This window comes from Sturnus vulgaris, chromosome 21 (assembly GCF_052056855.1).
Source record: "Sturnus vulgaris isolate bStuVul1 chromosome 21, bStuVul1.hap1, whole genome shotgun sequence".
Classification (NCBI taxonomy): Eukaryota; Metazoa; Chordata; class Aves; order Passeriformes; family Sturnidae; genus Sturnus; species Sturnus vulgaris.
In genome coordinates, this window is record NC_142263.1 from 6,314,020 (window position 1) to 6,331,852 (window position 17,833).

The 17,833-nt window shown below is 44.3% G+C and overlaps 1 protein-coding gene across 6 annotated transcripts in view; it reads right to left on the reverse strand.

Annotated features, from left to right (window-relative positions):
* The window catches only part of CUX1 (cut like homeobox 1), a 266,427-nt gene that overhangs the window by 32,256 nt on the left and 216,338 nt on the right, over nt 1–17,833 (reverse strand). For 5 of the 6 annotated variants that reach the window (XM_088177067.1, XM_088177066.1, XM_014876437.2 and 2 more), the window contains 3 exons: nt 12,577–12,879; nt 8,114–8,302; nt 3,167–3,431 (listed from right to left, as the gene is read on the reverse strand). The exons of the other annotated variant lie outside the window; for it this stretch is intronic. In XM_088177067.1, the coding sequence (XP_088033193.1) occupies nt 3,167–3,431; nt 8,114–8,302; nt 12,577–12,879 (757 nt within the window). The remainder of the gene's footprint in view (nt 1–3,166; nt 3,432–8,113; nt 8,303–12,576; nt 12,880–17,833) is intronic. 6 annotated transcript variants of the gene reach the window in all.

The following is a 17,833-nucleotide window of genomic DNA, read 5'->3' on the forward strand; positions in this document are numbered from 1 at the left end:
ATGGTGCTTCTGTAATATTCCCCAGGTCAGGAGAGGAGGCTGGTAAGAGCTCTGTGCCTGCCTGGCATTTAAAATACCTCAGCTCCAGCAAGTACTGAGCCTCACTGAGAATCTGACCACAGCTCTACAAACATCCAACTCATGTCTGTGGAAACCCCTGGAATTCACACCCAATATGTTGCTTCTGGAATCTGGTCTGGCTCCTGATTAACATAGTAATTAAATTCTTATGGTAAAGAACTGGTGACAGCAGCAAGAGGATTCCAGAGAGCATTTCTCTTGGGGAAGGTGTTGGCCTTGACATCCACACATCCTGCTGGCTTTCACCAGTGGAGCTCAAAACATCAGAGATCTGGGTGTTTGTGCAGCTCCCCGGAAAAGCCTTCATGCAACATCAAAACCAGCACTATACAGAGTTCATTGAAAAATACACTCAGAACCTCGGGTCCAAGAGTGCTGGATTACAATTCCAGAAAGTCTGGTTTCATTCCTGATGTGTCTGTAGTATCATCTCTGTGGCCTTACTGAGTTTATGTGCCAGTTTCCACAGGTGAAGTGGGATAGAAATTCCTCCCTCCTGCTTTTTTGTACCATTTTTAAGACATCAGAGCTTCAAACTCTGATGTGTCCTGCATGTGCTTCACTAGTGCAAAGCAAGGGATATTTATTGCATATTCTGAGAGCTCTGTGACTGCTATGAATGCAAAGCCATAGACATGGAGATGTTTGCAGACATGTCAAAATCCTTTATATCCATTTATATTCTGAAGTGAATTATTTCTTTGCCTGCTGAGCCTATTTTTTTCAGCGATTCTTTTTGCTGAAGGAAATAAATGCTAATGCTGACTTTCCATCTGGTGGATATAAAGGTAGATCCTGCTGCAGCAACCACCTTTGGAAAGTGAGATTTGGGCTGAATCTGAAAGGAAAACCATCACTGCAACAGCATTCCCAAGAGACAGCAAGAAAATCTTGTCCAAATCTGTGCCCTCCCTTATCTAAAGCTACAGAAAAATTAGAATTAAAGCACAAGCAGATGGTCTGAGATGTGGAACTGCTTCTGTATAAAAAAATCTTCGGTTTGGAAAAGAAATGGCTGAGGGAGGGTATAAAAGAGATAAATGAAGTTAAGTGTGGCCTAGAGAAGACTGAAATAAAGACCACCCATTTCTTATAACATATGAGCTGCAGAACAGTGAAACCCTGCTCTCCTCACAGCACACAGAACCTTTCCCTCTTCTGCAACACCCTAAGAGAAATTAATGCACGACAGCTAAGCAAGTTATTGTCAAAGGGAACAAAAAAATAGGTTTGTGTTTTGATTTTTCAGTGCTCAGAGCACACAGGGCTCCAAACAGGCTGGAAACATCTTTTGAAAGCCCTGCAGTCCCAGCAGCACATCTGGGAGCAGGCCCAGATCAGTCAATGCCCAGCCTTGAGCTGCCCCCAGTCTGCAGGGTTGGATTTTGTGTCCAGCTGTCAGCACCTCCTCCCCGGGAAGGTGGGGCTGCAGGCACCCATCAGCACACGCCCAGGCAGGGATCTCGTGGTGACGAGGGAGGTGACACCTGCCACCAGGCTCGTCTGCCCAAGTGAGAACAGCACATTTTGCTGTCAGGCCGAAGGGAACATATTTTCATAGGCATCCCTCCAACTTGTGTATAATTGCCTGCAAGTGGGAATTGGAAGAGGCCTGCATTTGGAGAACTCTGAGCAGTGAAAAGAGGCTGCATCTGTACTGAATTCAAGGCAGTGGAATTCAGTGTAAATATGATTACTCGATTTTTAAAAAATTTTGTATTGTTTACTATAAACATTATTTAACTATTGTGCACAGTATTTCTGAGATAGCTCATTAAACTCTGCTGCTTTAGCTTCAGCAACTTCCCCAGTAAAAGCTGAGAAGGGCCAAAGTGAAAAACTACCCTTTAAATGTTAGCAGTTTTGAAAAACAAACAAGTTTAGCAATCTGGACTAATTAGGAACGTTACTGGCTCCGAGTGAAGGAGCAGAATAGTATTAAATCTGGTAGCTTAACTGTACCTGTTCAATATTCATTAGCACAAATTTCTTGGAGAAAAGTCTGCTGCATTAATTAGGACTTTGAATCCCAAGCAGTTGATAATATGTTTATTTAAATCCTTATAATTCTTATGTGCTATTCCAGCCTTGTCTCTTTTTATCGCTGTCTCTAGGCCAAAACCTACTTCAGGGGTTCAAATGTGGAGAAGGTTCCTCCTCAAACAAGAAAGCAACTGAACAGACTAACATTTTATTCAAGTGGGGCTTGATTTAATCACAACAATGAGATAAATCATAGAATTTTGGAATGGTTTGGGTTGGAAAGGACCTAAAAGCTCATCTTGTTCCACCTCCTGCCATGGCAGGGACACCTTCCACTGGCCCAGGTGGCTCCCAGCCCTGTCCAGCCTGGCCTTGGACACTGCCAGGGATCCAGGGGCAGCCACAGCTGCTCTGGGCACCCTGTGCCAGGGCCTGCCCACCCTCACAGGGAACAATTCCTTCCCAATATTCCATCCATCCCTGCCCTCTGGCTCTCCTGGCACTGCAGGCCCTTGTAGGAAATCCTTCTCATCTGACTTCAGGGTTATTGCTTCTCTGTCCTTCAGGACTCCACGAAGCTCCCCAGAAACACATCATAAACACTGTGCCTATTTTCAGAGCTCGGTGAGAAAATCCTCTTTTTTCTTCTGGTGCAGGAAAATGACACAATGAAAGCAGGACAATTCTGATGGCATCCAATAAAGGACATTTCCATGTACCCCACACCTAGTGACCCAGGGACAACACCCACCACACACAGACACGTGTCTGTGCCTGTGCACATGTGAGTCAGACACAGCAGCCTGGCTGCTGCAGGGGGTTTATAAATATTCATCAGTGGACATCTCTACATCCACGCCCACCCCAAAAGCCAGACTTTCTGTTTAAAAGCACTACTTACATCAATATGTGAATATTGCTGCTCTTCAGGGATGACTTAAAATTAGTCTGGAGCATTAGCACTGTGTTAGTGAGAACCTCCCAGCTGTCAAAGCTGCTTGTTTTGCACAACCCCCTGACACAGCCTGCTGAGGCAGAGCAGCACCTGCTAAAGCCAAGCCAAGCCCCCCCTCAGGAGCAGGGCTCCCTGGAGGTCACACACCTGTAATTGTGGAACCAGTTGATCACGGTGCTGGTTTTCAAGTTGAGCTGCGTGGCGAGTTCCTCAATGGTTTTTGGTGATGGGTATGGCTTTTGCTGGTAGGCTCGTTTGAGAGCTTCTTTCTCCTCTGGTGCCAGCACCACCCTGGGCTTCTTGAGCTGGTGCTGGGGCTGGGGGCTGGCACCCTGGCTGTAGTCGATGCCAGTGGATGAGGACTCGCAGGACTGGCTGTCACTGACGGAGCTGTGCCGCCTTTTCATGTAGGCTGAAAGAGAAACATGTCCCATCAGCCCTGGCTGAATACAATACAGAATCAATGCATGCACGAGCTGAGGGATAAACACAGAGATGGCAGGAGGGGACAGGAAGGATGGGGCACCACCAGAGACCAAATGCAGGGAGGATGCAAGAGGCAGAAAGAGAAGAAAAGAAAGTAAATCATCTGGAAACCTGCCAGAGTTTTCTGCCTTTACAATGAACGTGGGACACGAATGACAGGGTTCAGTTCACACGGCTCATTTCAGATTCACTCCTTGGAGAGGAGTGAACTCCCACGTCAGGCCCTGACTGGGACAGCTGTGCTTCATTTTGACTGAAAGGGGTTGGGTGGTTACAACACTTCAGGTGTGCACGGAGGTGTCTCTGACATTAAGGAAAATATGAATGTGGAAGTGGAACTGCAGCATTCCCACCTTCCCAAGCCATCCCAACACACGATGGCGCCTGGAGCCCGGAGATGCCAGGAATGGGCTGCACAGCCCATCAGGCGTTTGCTGCCTTTCCCTACAGCTCTCTGCTGTGGCACTGACAGGTTATGAAAGAAAACCAGCCCCCAGCCCCCTCCTCCCCTACACAAAGCTCCTTCCAAAACACAGACACTCTTGAGAAAGCTCTCCCTGCGCTGATGGGCTCAGTGAGGCTGATGGCAGGAGCCTGTGATCCTGCCCCTGACCTTCCTTCCTGACTGAGAGTGAATTATCCTGGCAGATTCCACAAGGAAGGAGTCCCAGCAAAGGCTGTCACCGGCTTGATTGATTTACACTGGGCATGGAGAGGTGGGATTTACTGCACCTGGCAGTATCATGCACAAGCATTGCTAATGAGGGGGCTGAAAACAGCAAATATAGATGAATCTTGTCAATAAAATATTTAATGCCTGTTAAATATCTTCCAGATATTTAAGAGTTTACATATGCAAGAGCTGTAGTTTGATAACCTCGGGTATTAAGTTCCAGACTACACCAGCCAGACATCAATCCAGGAGGCATTAAATCTCCAGGAGCCAGGAGCTCTGGCTGGAGCCAGGGACACTGTGGGGCCAGTCACACTGGTCAGCAACCAAATTCTTCAAAAATTCAATTTTTCTCTCCCCCCAGCTCTGCCTTCAGGCTGAGGCTGCACAATGAATAAAAATTCAGTACAATCAAATCAACTGCAGCGTTCAAACCCCAGCCAGTGTCTCCTGGCAAGGCTCCCTCCAGGACTGGCTGGGTTTTCTGGCTCCAGTGGGTTCCAGCACCCTGCCCTCTCCATGCTGCCTCCAGTGGGACCTTTGGCACTGTGGCTTTACTATCATGGAACTGAATTCTGAACACACTCTGTAACCTTTGGGGGTATCTGCATGGCCCACATTTTGTTTTTCCTGAATATGACAGATTACCTGTGGATTGCCTACTGTGTAAGATCACTGATATGGAACACAACGTGAGTTGCTCGTGATCCATCACTCTGACGTGATACAGTCCTGCACACATTTGAAATAACCATAAAAACCAATTTTTTTTTTTAATAAAGCTCCTTTAAAAATCCACCTATTTAAGTTGTTCCAACCAGATGTAAAACTGAAAAAAATCTGCATTATTTCAAGGTGACCCATTGGCCTTATTTTTGCAGCCTTCAAGGAACTGCTACAACCTTCAGCCATGGAATTAATCATTCCAGCAAGATAATCTCATATTTCTATAAGGTGTTTATTCTCAAAACTCCTTCCTGGGTGTTATTTCCAAATTGCATTGACATGCAAACTACAGCCAAGGCTCCCTTGCTTCCTTGCAGAGCAGAACCAAGAGGCTGGAGGACAACATCCATCACCTCAGCAAGGGGCAGCAGCTTCAAGGAGGCCACGAGACAAAACAGAACCTGGCATGGGAGATGTGGAAGGTGCTCAGACCACCTCTAACTGGAATTTCTGGAATTTGGTCAGGTGACTGAGTCAGCAGGAAACATGCAGGGATCAGGATGGGCTGGATCTCCCTTTGTCTGCTCTCCAAAGGATGGGGTTTCTGGCAAGGCAGAGCTCCTGACTTAAACAGCAAAGGACAATCTGGAGCTGTGAGAGCTTGGGAAAAATGTCATTCCTGTAACCTCACACTGGGATCACAAAAGGTGCACTGGCTGAGCTGGGTTGCTCTCATGTGAATGGAAGAAATGATATAAAAGCACATACTTCATTAAAATACAAATAAAGAGGAGGATGTTCCACTGTTCTGTCACAGCAATTGTTTTCTGGAGGATAGTGTATTATCAGGACAAATTTCCACTGGGCCAAAGGCAGAACTCGGACTCAGACTTCAGGCTTTAATGCTGGTCTCTGGAAACTTAGATGACATTTTTAAAAGCTTTTCCATTTTAATTTTTATTTTTAAACATATGTGCTGCGTGTAGACAACGTAAAGAGATCATTCAGCACATTTGCAGTGACAGCAAGGCTCAAACTGGAATCCAAGTTGCAAACACACTTTATTTTTGGAGAAGTTTGATTTTTGTCTGTGACCAGTCTCCATTTCTCAGGAGACATATGAAAGAAAAGGAAACGCAGCTGTAATTTGAGCAAAGGTCTGGATCTGGGTCTGAGGCTGAGTTGTTCCCTCCCAGCATCCACGTGTCCCTCTGGGAAGAGTCCCCAGCATGTGCCCAGCTATGGATGCCACAGACACCATGGCACAGCTGCCCACTGAGATAAAACAGAGCCCTTTTAATATCATTTTTATCTTATGTGGTATTGAACAAGTTTATTAAAAAGTGAAATAATGGGGAAATAAAGGGAATTCAATTTTCTTCTGACACCAGTGCTGTTCTGTGAGGAGTGTGATGCTCCAGCAGCACAACACCCCAGAGGTTATGAGAGGAATGAACTCTTCCCAGGCAGGAAAGGTGTGCAGAATGGCTCAGCCTGGTGAGCATGAACCCCCAGCTCCCTCCAAAGAGGGTGGTTAATGTACATTGCAAATTTTAAGAACCTCTTAAAAGGGACATTTATAGCACAAACTTTAGACTGGTGGAACAGTAAAAAAAAAAAAAAAAGAGATATGCAGCTCACCTTTATCATAATTATTAATTTACTCCCTTAATAAAATGTGGCAGAGAAATAATTGATAATAATGTTCCACTGGAAGCAGACCCAGTCGCATTGTTCTTTAACTGACATTAGCTGAAGGGAAAGTTAAATTCTTAATGTGGCTCTGAGCAATTTAAAAGGTTAAATTACAGGATCCTTAACCTGCATGAAAGGATTTTGCAGAAAATACAGGGTTGAATTCACTTTAGACTGCTGTGCTCTGAGGACAGCACTTGCACAGATCAGGAGCTCAGTGCAGAGTCTCAATGATTTATGGCCTTATCTCTATTCAGATGCCATCTACAGACCATATGTATCGCTCACTATTTGATAAGAATCCAGTTTAGAAAATAGTTCTGAAAGGATATTGTCAGTACTACTTTTAAATTATTTTTATTTTATTTTGCTGCATTATGGGCAATATTCTCTGTGAGGCTATAAAAATCCAGCTAGTTGACAATTTTATTCCTGCCATGTTTCTAATACAGCAAAACCCCTCACGATTCCCTTTGGTTTACAGTTGTAAGTGGGAAACCCAAGTGGATTTTACTCCCCATGGAAGATCATACACGATTTGTGCTAAGATACTGCACTGCTTTATATTATACTGGTTACTGTGACAAGGGTTTGAATTTCTTCTTAAAAGCCTGCAAGACTATAATTTTCCCAGAAGCTCCTGCACTGCAATTTTAAATATAATCACCAAGTTCTGGATCAAATGTGTAAATGCTTTCAGAACATCAGTCAACAGCAGAGCTTTCAGTGTACACGATTAATGATGTCTGTGCTAATATCATTAAGGGGTAGCTCCAGAGATGTATATATCATTAATTAGTTAACTGCTGATAATGGCAGCCCACGAATCTCTCTTGTAAAATCACATGAACATACTAAAAACAGGGCTCAGAATAACCACTGGGTTTTAGTGATGAATTTAAAATGGAGAGAGTTGGATAAATTTGCAGGATGTACTCCCTGCTAAGGTACCCAGTAACAACTCAGATCACTCATAGGGTCCATCCCCATGACCCTGTTTTATGTGAGCAGAACACACAAATTTTGTTGTATTAACACAATCATCTTCCCCTTCCCTCTAAAGGCTACAAATATCATTATTCTGCAATAGCCTTTTATAAAGACTGCATTTTTCTCTCCTCCCAGCAACCATCAGTGCAGGACTGGCGAGGAGCTTTCCCAGGAATCAATGCACAGTTCTTCCAGCCCAACATCTGTGACCAGCTGCAGCACTATTAGCTAATAACCCAAAGCCAGCTCCTAAACTCACATTTCTCATTTGGTAAGGCAAGTTATCAGTGATACACCAGGGCCTCAGTAATTAATCTACAGGAGAAAACAGCAACGATTCCCCAGCAGCTGGTGAATATTTCGGGGTTGGAGTTGACTTTTTGTTGCGTGTTTGTTTTCTTTTTATTTCAAGATGTATCTGCTTGAACAAGCATCAAATAAAAGCTCCAAAAAGAGCTGTGGTGAAGTCCTTTTGCATAACCCTCATAACACTGGATCAATGCTGCCTCTCCACTATTTATGGAGGGTTATAAAAGCCAGGCTGATCACAGGAAGGCGTGAGTCAGCACTCTGCTCCCCGTTACCTTTTTTCTCCATGCGCTTCATATCCATCAGCTTCTCCACGTTGTTGGGATCGTTGAGCCACAGCTGCATGCGGACAAAGGGTTCCCTTCCCTTGAGACTCAGCTTGTGCCAGGGCTTGGGGCGAGCCAGCAGGTCTGAGACAGAGCCTTGTGTCAGCCCCAGGATTGTCTCCCCGAACAAACGCTGACCTAATGCGAAATTGAGAAGCGCGTGAATTCGCTCAGCCGAGACACGGAAAAGAACACGAGATCATTCCTCAATTATTCCTACTTCAGAACTGCTTCAAAACCCAGAAGAAACGTTTAGGAGAATAAATGCTCTGCCCCCCACTAGAAGGGTAAATATTGAGCTTTAGTTTAATCCTCAGGATATGCCTGAGATAAAGGGAGGAGTTTGACGTGTTTGGGGAGCAGGACCTTACAGAAACTGTGTGCAAAAAATAAAATTAGGAGAGGAAAAATAAACTGAACTTCTAGCTAAGCAGGCAACTAGTGAGAGCAGTGAGGCTACTTAGCTCTTATGCAGGAGGGCAGTGCCACAGCTTTGTGCCAACAGGGCAATCCAAACATTTCCAGCAATCAGTGAACCAAGAGCAATGCAACCTCCCCCTTCAGCAATGGCCATATAAATGTCCTCACAGAAACATGTATGGAATTTCTGTGCTGTACTATCTGTGGGGATCCAACTGGGTCTTACCCACTAGACATAATCAGAATTTGCAATACAATTTCTGTTTTACAATCTCTGCAGTATTTATAGTTTAGAATATTTAATTTTAGTTCTCTCACAAACTGTCAGCTGGCAGGGTAAAATCTGCAAATGCTTTACAGTGTACAGTGTTCGTATGTGCATTGCTGACAATGATTTTATATGGGAAAGGTCTAACTTATCAAGGACTGGGGAAAATGCCTGTGCAGCTCAAACCCAACCACACAGCTGGTTTTCTAACCCCCTTCACTTCAGTGTTCCTCCTCAGCTGAACTGCCTTGATACCAACTTCTGCTCCAGGAGAGAGCCTGGAGTCATCTGAGTCATCAGAATTTAAGATAAAGTGCTGCTATCATGGGATTTCAAGGCAACCTGAAGATCTTTCCATAACCCCCAAATTTGGGCCTCGGGGTCTTGTGTCTGATCTGCAGCTTTAGAGAGCCCTCACTAACACACAGCAGAACATTCTCCCTTCACATCCCTGCCCTTGGAGCCAGTGGTAACCAACAGATCCCTAAGGGACAACAGGGATGAGTGGGGGCTTCTGACCCCACAGCTCTGCAGGACAAGCCCTGCAAAAGCACCACCAGCTCTTGGTCTCTTCACAGCCTTCCCTCATCCTGACACAGAAAGCTCATGGCAAATATCTGCTCTATAGACCCATCCCCTGTGCTTAACTCCAAAATTTCCCTCCTCTTTCTCTTTAAAAAGATCCCAAGACTTTTGCCCTGGTGGGGTTTTTTTGCCTGTATGGAGAGAGGAGGGAATATGGGACAGTCAGAAGCTGCAGAACATTTCACTCAGATGTGTGGAGCAGGTAGGTCTGCAAAGCTTTTAGAGGAAGCAGCTGAGATAATGAGAGGCAGAGAGGGGAAAGAAGAACAGGGCTTAAAACATGACACCCTGCTAATAAGCTCTAAAACTAACCCTGAAAACAGTTCTTACAGACTGAACAGAAACCTACATTCAGAATTCACTCAAGTTCCTAAATAATAAGTGATTTTCCACTACCCTCAATATCAGGAAAATCAGACAAAAGAGGTAATTCAGGGGCAATTTTATCAATTTTATCTTTATGTTGTTATCACGTATATTGCTGGGGTAACCTGCTCCCTGTTTGTATTTAAAAACATCAGCAAGGCCTTATCCATTTCCCTGTAAACCTGCCAGCTACTAGCAAGATAACACAGCTACTTTAAAAATCTGTTATTGTGTTGCCACATGAACAGGAATATGGGCACAGATTTGCAAAAGGGTTGGGAATGAGCAGTGCTGGCAGTGCTGCTGAAGGAAATGAACCTCAACCTACAGCCTAAAAATTAAAAATGCAAATGTGGAAGGAGGTAACATCATGTTCTCTAGGTGTTAAGAACAAAGCTAAAGATGTTTGTGTTGTTTATTTCATGTCAGGATATGGCAGGACAGGAGAAAACACCTGAAAGACTCCCAAGCTAAGGGGGAAGGTGTTAGAAATCATCCTCAGGAGGTAGCAGGTGTATCACGCTCCATCTTCCTCAGAGCACTATTAATAACTGGAATATTTTTAAGCACAGGTTTCCTAAAACTCCTCCCCATCCTTCACGCCTGTTCCCACTGATGTAGATTCTAATGGGCAAAGCTGTGTTGGTTTCATGGATACTCTTCACCCTTCCTACAAAATTCCCAATATCCCCTATCCTCAAGCAGTTGAGTGCATCTGTTTCTCTCTGTGAGCTCCCTGGAGCCCAGCAGGGAATCACTGAGGATACTCTGACTTTTGGGGCTCAGAACATCAGCAGCATCTCAGTGTGAACACTGCCAGCATGGTGTGCTGGAGCCACAGAACCTTCACAGAATGGTTTGGGTTGGAAGGGACCTTAAAGATCACCCAGTTCCAACTCCCAGTGAAAGGAACACCTTCCACTCTCCAGGGTGCTCCAAGCCCTGTCCAACCTGGCCATGGACACTTCCAGGGATGGAGCAGCCACAGCTGCTCTGGGCACCCTGTGCTGGGACCTCCCCACCCTCACAGGGAACAATTCCTTCCTAACATCCCACCTGAACCTGCTCTGTGTCATTCTGAAGCCATTCCCCTACTGGTGATGGGAGGAGAGACCCGCCCAGCTCAGTCTGAGTAGTTTTGTCCAACTCTGCTCCTCACTGGCTGGTGACACTGGGACACCTCAGCCACCACCAGTTGCCTATGACAGGTTCACAAGGCCCAGTGGCCTTAACCAGAGAAACCTGTGCACCAGAAAACCTGGTGCACTAGCACACTGAGGGCACAAAAGGAGACATTGAAACTGGTTCCACACCTAATGCAGAGTTTGGGGCACATTTCCTGGCTCTTCTGCTGCTTTTTAGGCTTGTCAGCCACACTGTAGGAAAACAAAAATCATGGGAAATAAAAAAGACTAAGTAAAAATGGCATCAAAGCAAATGTAAACAAAAATACTTTTTTTTTTTTTTTCAAACCTCTCTGGAACACCAGAGCAGGTACAGCACTCAATAGCATTTTGCCCAAAAACCAGGGGCTTGGATCTGCAAACCCTTACCATGATTTGGGGCTTTATCTCTATGTTATCTTCACTGAACATGCAACCACCATCTGCCCAAGCCAAATGCAGGGGCAAGGAATTCTGCTGGGCTCAGTGGAACACAGTCTCATTCAGGGTATGTCAGTGATCAGGGCCATTTCCTTTTTTGTCCCCAAATTATGTTAAATGAGAACTTGGAACCTCCCCCATCCCAGTGTTTTTCTCCCTTAAAGATTTTTTTAAGACAGTAACACGTTATTCTGTGTCTAGACAAAAAAGGCTTCCTGACATACTAAAATAGAGGAGTTTTTACCTTTACAGTCATCATCTTCAGATGATGTGGGTAAAATTCTTCTCACATAAGTAATATCATCAGTCTAAATCTAAACTTTTGGTCCTATTTGTAGTGAAGGAAGAGAAACTGGTACTTTTGGAGAGCAGCAGACACTCCCCTGAACACCCAGTGCAGGTGGGATGAATCCCTTGCTAAGACCCAGAAGCAGGAGCAGGTAACACTGGGACAGTCTTACTGCCCTCAAAGGATCCCATAAACATTTCCCAAAGCTTTGTGAGGAAGCAAGGGTTAAAGACATGAAGAACCAGTGATTTAGAGGCAGAGTGACAGTATTCATGTGGATTTCCCATACCCACATCAGGTTATTCCCTGTGACTATTCCAAACAGTCATGCCAGTGAATTCAACAGCCCAAACCCCATCTGTAGGCAAAAGCAGCCTCAGCTTTGCACATCTCTAACTGAGTGGCCCTGTACAATTATGTCAGGCTCATCTAAACCTCAGCTGAGTCTGCATTTCCTCTCTCAGCTCTGCAGGGAAACTTTGCTCCTGCTTGTGCTGCACCTCCCTCTCCAACCATGCTGGGCTCCTCTACTTCACCCAAAATGAGCTTGGAATTTGCAAATGTGGGGGAAACAGCCTTTCCCAAGGGGAGATCTCACTGGCTCTGGAGTTCTGGGGGTCCTGGACGCTGTTTTGGGAGGTGGGACTAATACCTGGCTGCTGAGCCAGGAACAGAGCTTAGGAAGACCAAGGGTGTGATGACATTTGAAGTAGAGTGTGACAATCTGGAAGGAGTTTTCTACCAGTTTATAAAGATTAGGCATCTTTTTAGTAAATTAGAGTCAAACCCAGGCATTCTCATACACACCTACTGTAGCTAACAATAAAAGCATGAACACTTACACACGATTTTGGTCAAGACATGAAATAAAGTGATTTACCAAGATTGTTGTCCGTGAGCACTTCCTTGACCCTCTTGGTGATGCCATAGGTGTCCAGCTCAGGGGACATGGCCACCAGCTCTTGGATGCTGAGTGCTGAGTGGCCTGAGAGTGGCAGAGGGGTCGTGGATTGGGATTCAGATGCAGGTGGCTCGCTGGATTCCTGGGATTTGCCATCCTTACTCGTCTCTATGGCAGGACAGGGCTGCTGTACCAACTCAGTCAGGCTTTTCACTGATTCACTGGAACTCATGGGAGATTCAGGAGCAGGACTGCAACTGGCAGAAGTCTTTGGAGTACTTTCTGTAATTAAAAAAAGAGAAAAAAGTCCCCACTTTAGTATAATTGTAATGTTTTGATTGCAGGATATTTAACTCTCCTCCTCATTTATATTCTACCTACTTAAAAAAATGCCTAAGTATGCAAAATGCTACTTGCTATGACTTGGGTACTAAAAAGCCTCTTTTTAAAATCAAGAATTATTTTCTAATTTTATCTTGAGTAGTCTCTGATTTCTTATAAAGACAAGATGTACAAATACAAATAAAAATCAGGAAAAACTGAAGTGCAATAGTCTGTAAGTTTGCACGCAATTTCCTTGGTCAGGAAATCTCAGTTTTGCTTGCCACAACATTTTTATATAAGGATGGTTTTAAAGCTACCATTCTAGACTGGTTTAAACCTCCTTCTGTGACTTGTAAGAAACTCACTCAGCTACTATTTTGTTCTGTCAATGAGGGATTTTCTACAACTGATACAACTCTCTATCTCGAGAGTGTTATTGATTTCATTTTGTTTCTTATCACACACATCACATTTTTGCAATTCTCTTTGTCCAGAAATAACAAGATTAAAATACAGTTTGTAATTATGTTGTATTAATTAAAGTGTTTGAGAATCCAACATAAAGATAGCGAGTGGATCAGGAGACACCCAAATCTGTTATTGTGACACTTGGTTTAAAAGAAAGTTTTCCCAATCTGTTAATTTGCCAACAACAATAGGTTCTGTACAAAATGTTGTTTTCCCCCAATAAATTTATCTCTCACAGAACGTACTGACTGAGCTTATTCAGAGATTCCAGACATGTGAGGGTACAGGCTGAGCCTTTTTAAAAACAACAACACACAGGCAACGTGGTTTACAAGAATAATTCAGGAGATAAGGAGCACAGGATTTCTCCATCCACAGTTTTCCCCATTTCTATGGGGCTGCTTCCTGCTCCTTGCTGTCTCCCACCCATTCCATGCCAGGGTTAATGACATGGATCCCAGGCTCACACATCCCTGGGTTTGGCTCCAGCTGTCTGGAGGAGGCTGACAGAGCTCTCTGCTGCACCAGGAGGAGGCCAGACCCCATCCAAGCCCAGCTTTCTGAGCCCTGTGGTGCCACCACAGAGGATTCTCAGGTCCCACCAGGCAATGGCTGCCAGCAAACCTCGCTGATTTTTGAGTTTGCTATCCAGAATATTGTCAGATCATTCCTGAGCATGCAGCCCGTGTAGCGTGGAAACACATCCCAAATGCTGAAGGAAAATAATGCACAGGAAAAATCAGGCCCAAATGGAGCAGGGTGCAGAGGATAATGGTGTTTGCTGTTCAGGGGCATGGGAGCTTCCCCATGCTGCATTCAAGAGCTTCCCTGACACACTCACTTGAAGTTGCTCTCTCAAACCTAAAAATCTGACTTTTTCTTTAGTGCTTTATGTGAGAGGCGGACAGAAAGGAAAGTGAGGTGCATGTAAATCATTAAGGTAAAGGGGATCCTACAAATCCTATTTCTTTTCTCTGCTCACCCTGGGTCATCATACAACCGAACAGAAACCCTGGGAAATGTTATTTCTGTATCAGGAGCAGCAAAGGAATCGTACTGTAAATTTGCCCTGATTCACCCATGCGAGGGACCAATTTGGCAGATCATCCATCTTGTTCACTGTACACTGTCAGGGATGGCATGAATTCCCTACATGATAAACAGATTTCTTCTCAGGTCTGTGTCCTTTAACCCACAGCAAGGTCAAAATTATGGCTGCCTAGCTAATAAACTGCACAGCACTCGTTCAACTTCCCTCTAATTTTGTCCCTCGTGCCAGCTTATACAAATCTTACTGAATAACTAGAGCAGCTGCAAATTTCCTATACAATTCCTCATCCGTGCACGGTGAGCCACATGCACACACAGAGCACAGGGGAAAAAAAAAAGACAAAAAAATAAAAAAAACCCACAAAAACCAAACCAAACCCAACCACAGAGGACTAAACAAAAGCATTTCCTGATGCCTCCTTCTCCCTCTCCTTTCCCTGCCCAGACTAATTATGAACACAACAAAGGTAATCTGTGTTATCATCTATCACTGAGATGCTCTCTGTTGCTCACATATTAGCTTATTTATTTTTTATATCACTTACCAAGAGCTTACTTGAATTTCATTTTTAAGACCAATCTGCTGCTCATTTACTCCAAAAGGTGGGATTATCTGAATCTAATTTTGGAAGGCAGTACAGATGACAAACTGCTTTTTTTCCCCACCAAAAGGCAAGTGTGCAGTGATTTCAGGCGAGGCATTATGTACACACACTACAAATAACTCAAAATATGTTCCCCATTCATTTTTAGCATTTTTCCCTTCTGGAAAAACATTTTCAAGATCACATAAATATTTGAGGAAAAGATCCATTATTTGGGAAAGTAAATTCAATAATCAAATAATGCAAACATTTCCCGTTAATCTACTTAAAAAATTAAATAGACATTTAGAGTACAAGTGACTGCTGACAGAACAAAGAGGAAAATTGACTGTATTCACTATTCCAGATTTAACTGTCAATCCACAGCCATTTCGCATGTTTTATGAAATAATTTGTCTGTATTCATTTCTCTCAAGTTCCTCACAAGACAAAGACATAAATTCAGGATATCTGAAAAATATACATTAAGATTTCCAAAGCAGCAATTGAACATTTCCAATGAAAATAATACATTGAAAGCTTATTTCTTTAAAATCTGCTCTGCTTTTTTAACCCCAGACTGCTCTGAAGACTCATACTAACTTAAGGACAATCCAATTTCTTAAAAGTAATATTCACTGGATGTTTTCACTTTTGTGTTTATGGAGAAAGGACCATGATGGCAAAATATAAAACTGCATTGCAGAACAACCTGCAACCTCCATGGCCACCATTTATTGATGAATGACTTCAATAAATTCCAGGTAAACTTTGCTAAAGGGTTTTGTTTTCTAACAGCCTGCATCCAATTTAAAATGTGAAATAAAAGCTCGAAAGCTTCAAAAATGAGGTGCTGGAAGAGCTGGAGAGATCAAGAGCATCACCAGTGGCAAGGTCATTGCAGAACCTGGGAAATTTTTAAGTTTCAGATGGCCAAAGACATCAGTGGTGCCCTGAGCTTTCAGAGGCTGGGGGAAACAGGGTGTCCCCAAAAATGACTTTATGGGAAGATGGTGACCATTAGACCCCACATGTGATGAGGACACAGCTTAATATGACAGTTTTAAATGATCAAAAGCCCCATGTAACTCCTGCACAATTACAGGTTGGTGTTGACAAATGCCATTAAAGATACAAAGACAGCATAAATGCACTTAAATCATCCAAACTTTTGAAGATGTAAATAAAACTGAGTCATGAAAGGGCAAAGGTTCTACCAGCACTTTTTACATTATTAATTCAAAATACAGTCTGGGCTGTAAGAAGTTAGGCCATTCCAGGCGATTTTAAGGAGCACATTCAAATATGCAGCATGGAAAATAATAACCAAAAAGGCAAATCAAGAACAAGAAGTGATGTCTGCAGAAACAGGCCAGCAAGCTGGAATGTTTGGCAAGTGGAATTGGGCCCCATTCATGGCCAAGACATGAAGAGAACCAAAGAGGAACAGTGGCTGTTTCACAGCTGATAACACAGCTCAGAGAGTGATGCCCCTGCACTGGAGGGGAGCTTCCAGGCTTTGGAGGCCAAAGTGTCTCCAGAAAGACAAACACACCTGATTCAGCCTGCCAGCACAGATATCCCTGCCTGGGGACACATCACTCCTGGAAGAGCACATGGGAATTGTTCTTAGGTCAGGAAATTCTTGCCTTCTGTTTTATCCTACAATACTAGAGAGTGATGCACAGTCTAAAATGAAGATGCATAAATGAGTGGAAACAAAGTCAACATTATACAAATATCTCCTGTTTTCTTTTAAAATACCATTTTCTCAATTTAAAATTGCTGCTTGAATGACCATCATCACAGCCTGTCCTTCCTCTCCCCACCCCTTAGTAGCTGCCGGGTAAGAGATAAACCAACTTTGCAAACAATTCAGCAAATAGGTCTGGGGTCTGAGTATTTTACAAACCTGGTTGAGAACCATAACAAACTAACCCTGCCTTAATTACACACAGAAAATCTTTTGTGGTCTTGCATTCCTTGGCACAATGGATGAATTCAACTGCTTCTCTGTTCCCATCCATCCCCTACACCTTCCCCACAGCATCTGCCATGACAGTGTTTAAAAAATGTGAGGAAGTCTGAAATCAGAGCTTTGCTCTCAGTTCACTGATTACAGGTGGTTTTCCCGAACTCCAGATTTTCTTATTCTTCTCCAAGACTTCCCACCCCATGCTGGGGTCAGGTGCCCAGTTCTGGATCCTGGGACCTCAGTTGCTTAACATCCCACTGATAGCCTGCAGATAACCTGAGAACACTTCCCCCAGCACAGTCCCAGCCTGACTCCTCCCTCTGCAAGGTCTGCTCTGCCAAGGGCATGTGGCAGAGTCCTTGCAGTGTGTGAGGAATCCCAGGTTGTGCAGGGCTCCTCTCCCACAGCTCTCCCCAGGTCTGCAGGAACCCAGCAGTCAGGGACATTTAGAACTGCAGGGCACTGCCCAAGAGGGACCATTTCTGTGATGTCCAGGAACTCTTCCCAAGCCCACAGGATGCATCCAACAGGGCCCTGTGCTGGAGCACAGCTCAGATCCACAGCACTCTTCAGCTGGAGGCTCTTTCTGAAGCTCAGGACATTTCAGATGCAAAGACCTGCAAGTGCCACCTGCTCCAAGCTCCCCAGAAGATGTGAGACATGTACAGGACCTGGCACCAGTGCCAGGTGCATCCCCTCCACGGAGGCTTCAGATGACAGAGCAGTGTTGAGACACAGATAAGGTTTCACCAGTCCCAGAGGCATCACATCTGCCAGCACGGACACATTCCTCCACTGCAATTTCTCCTATGCATTTTGAGAGCTGCAGGTTTGC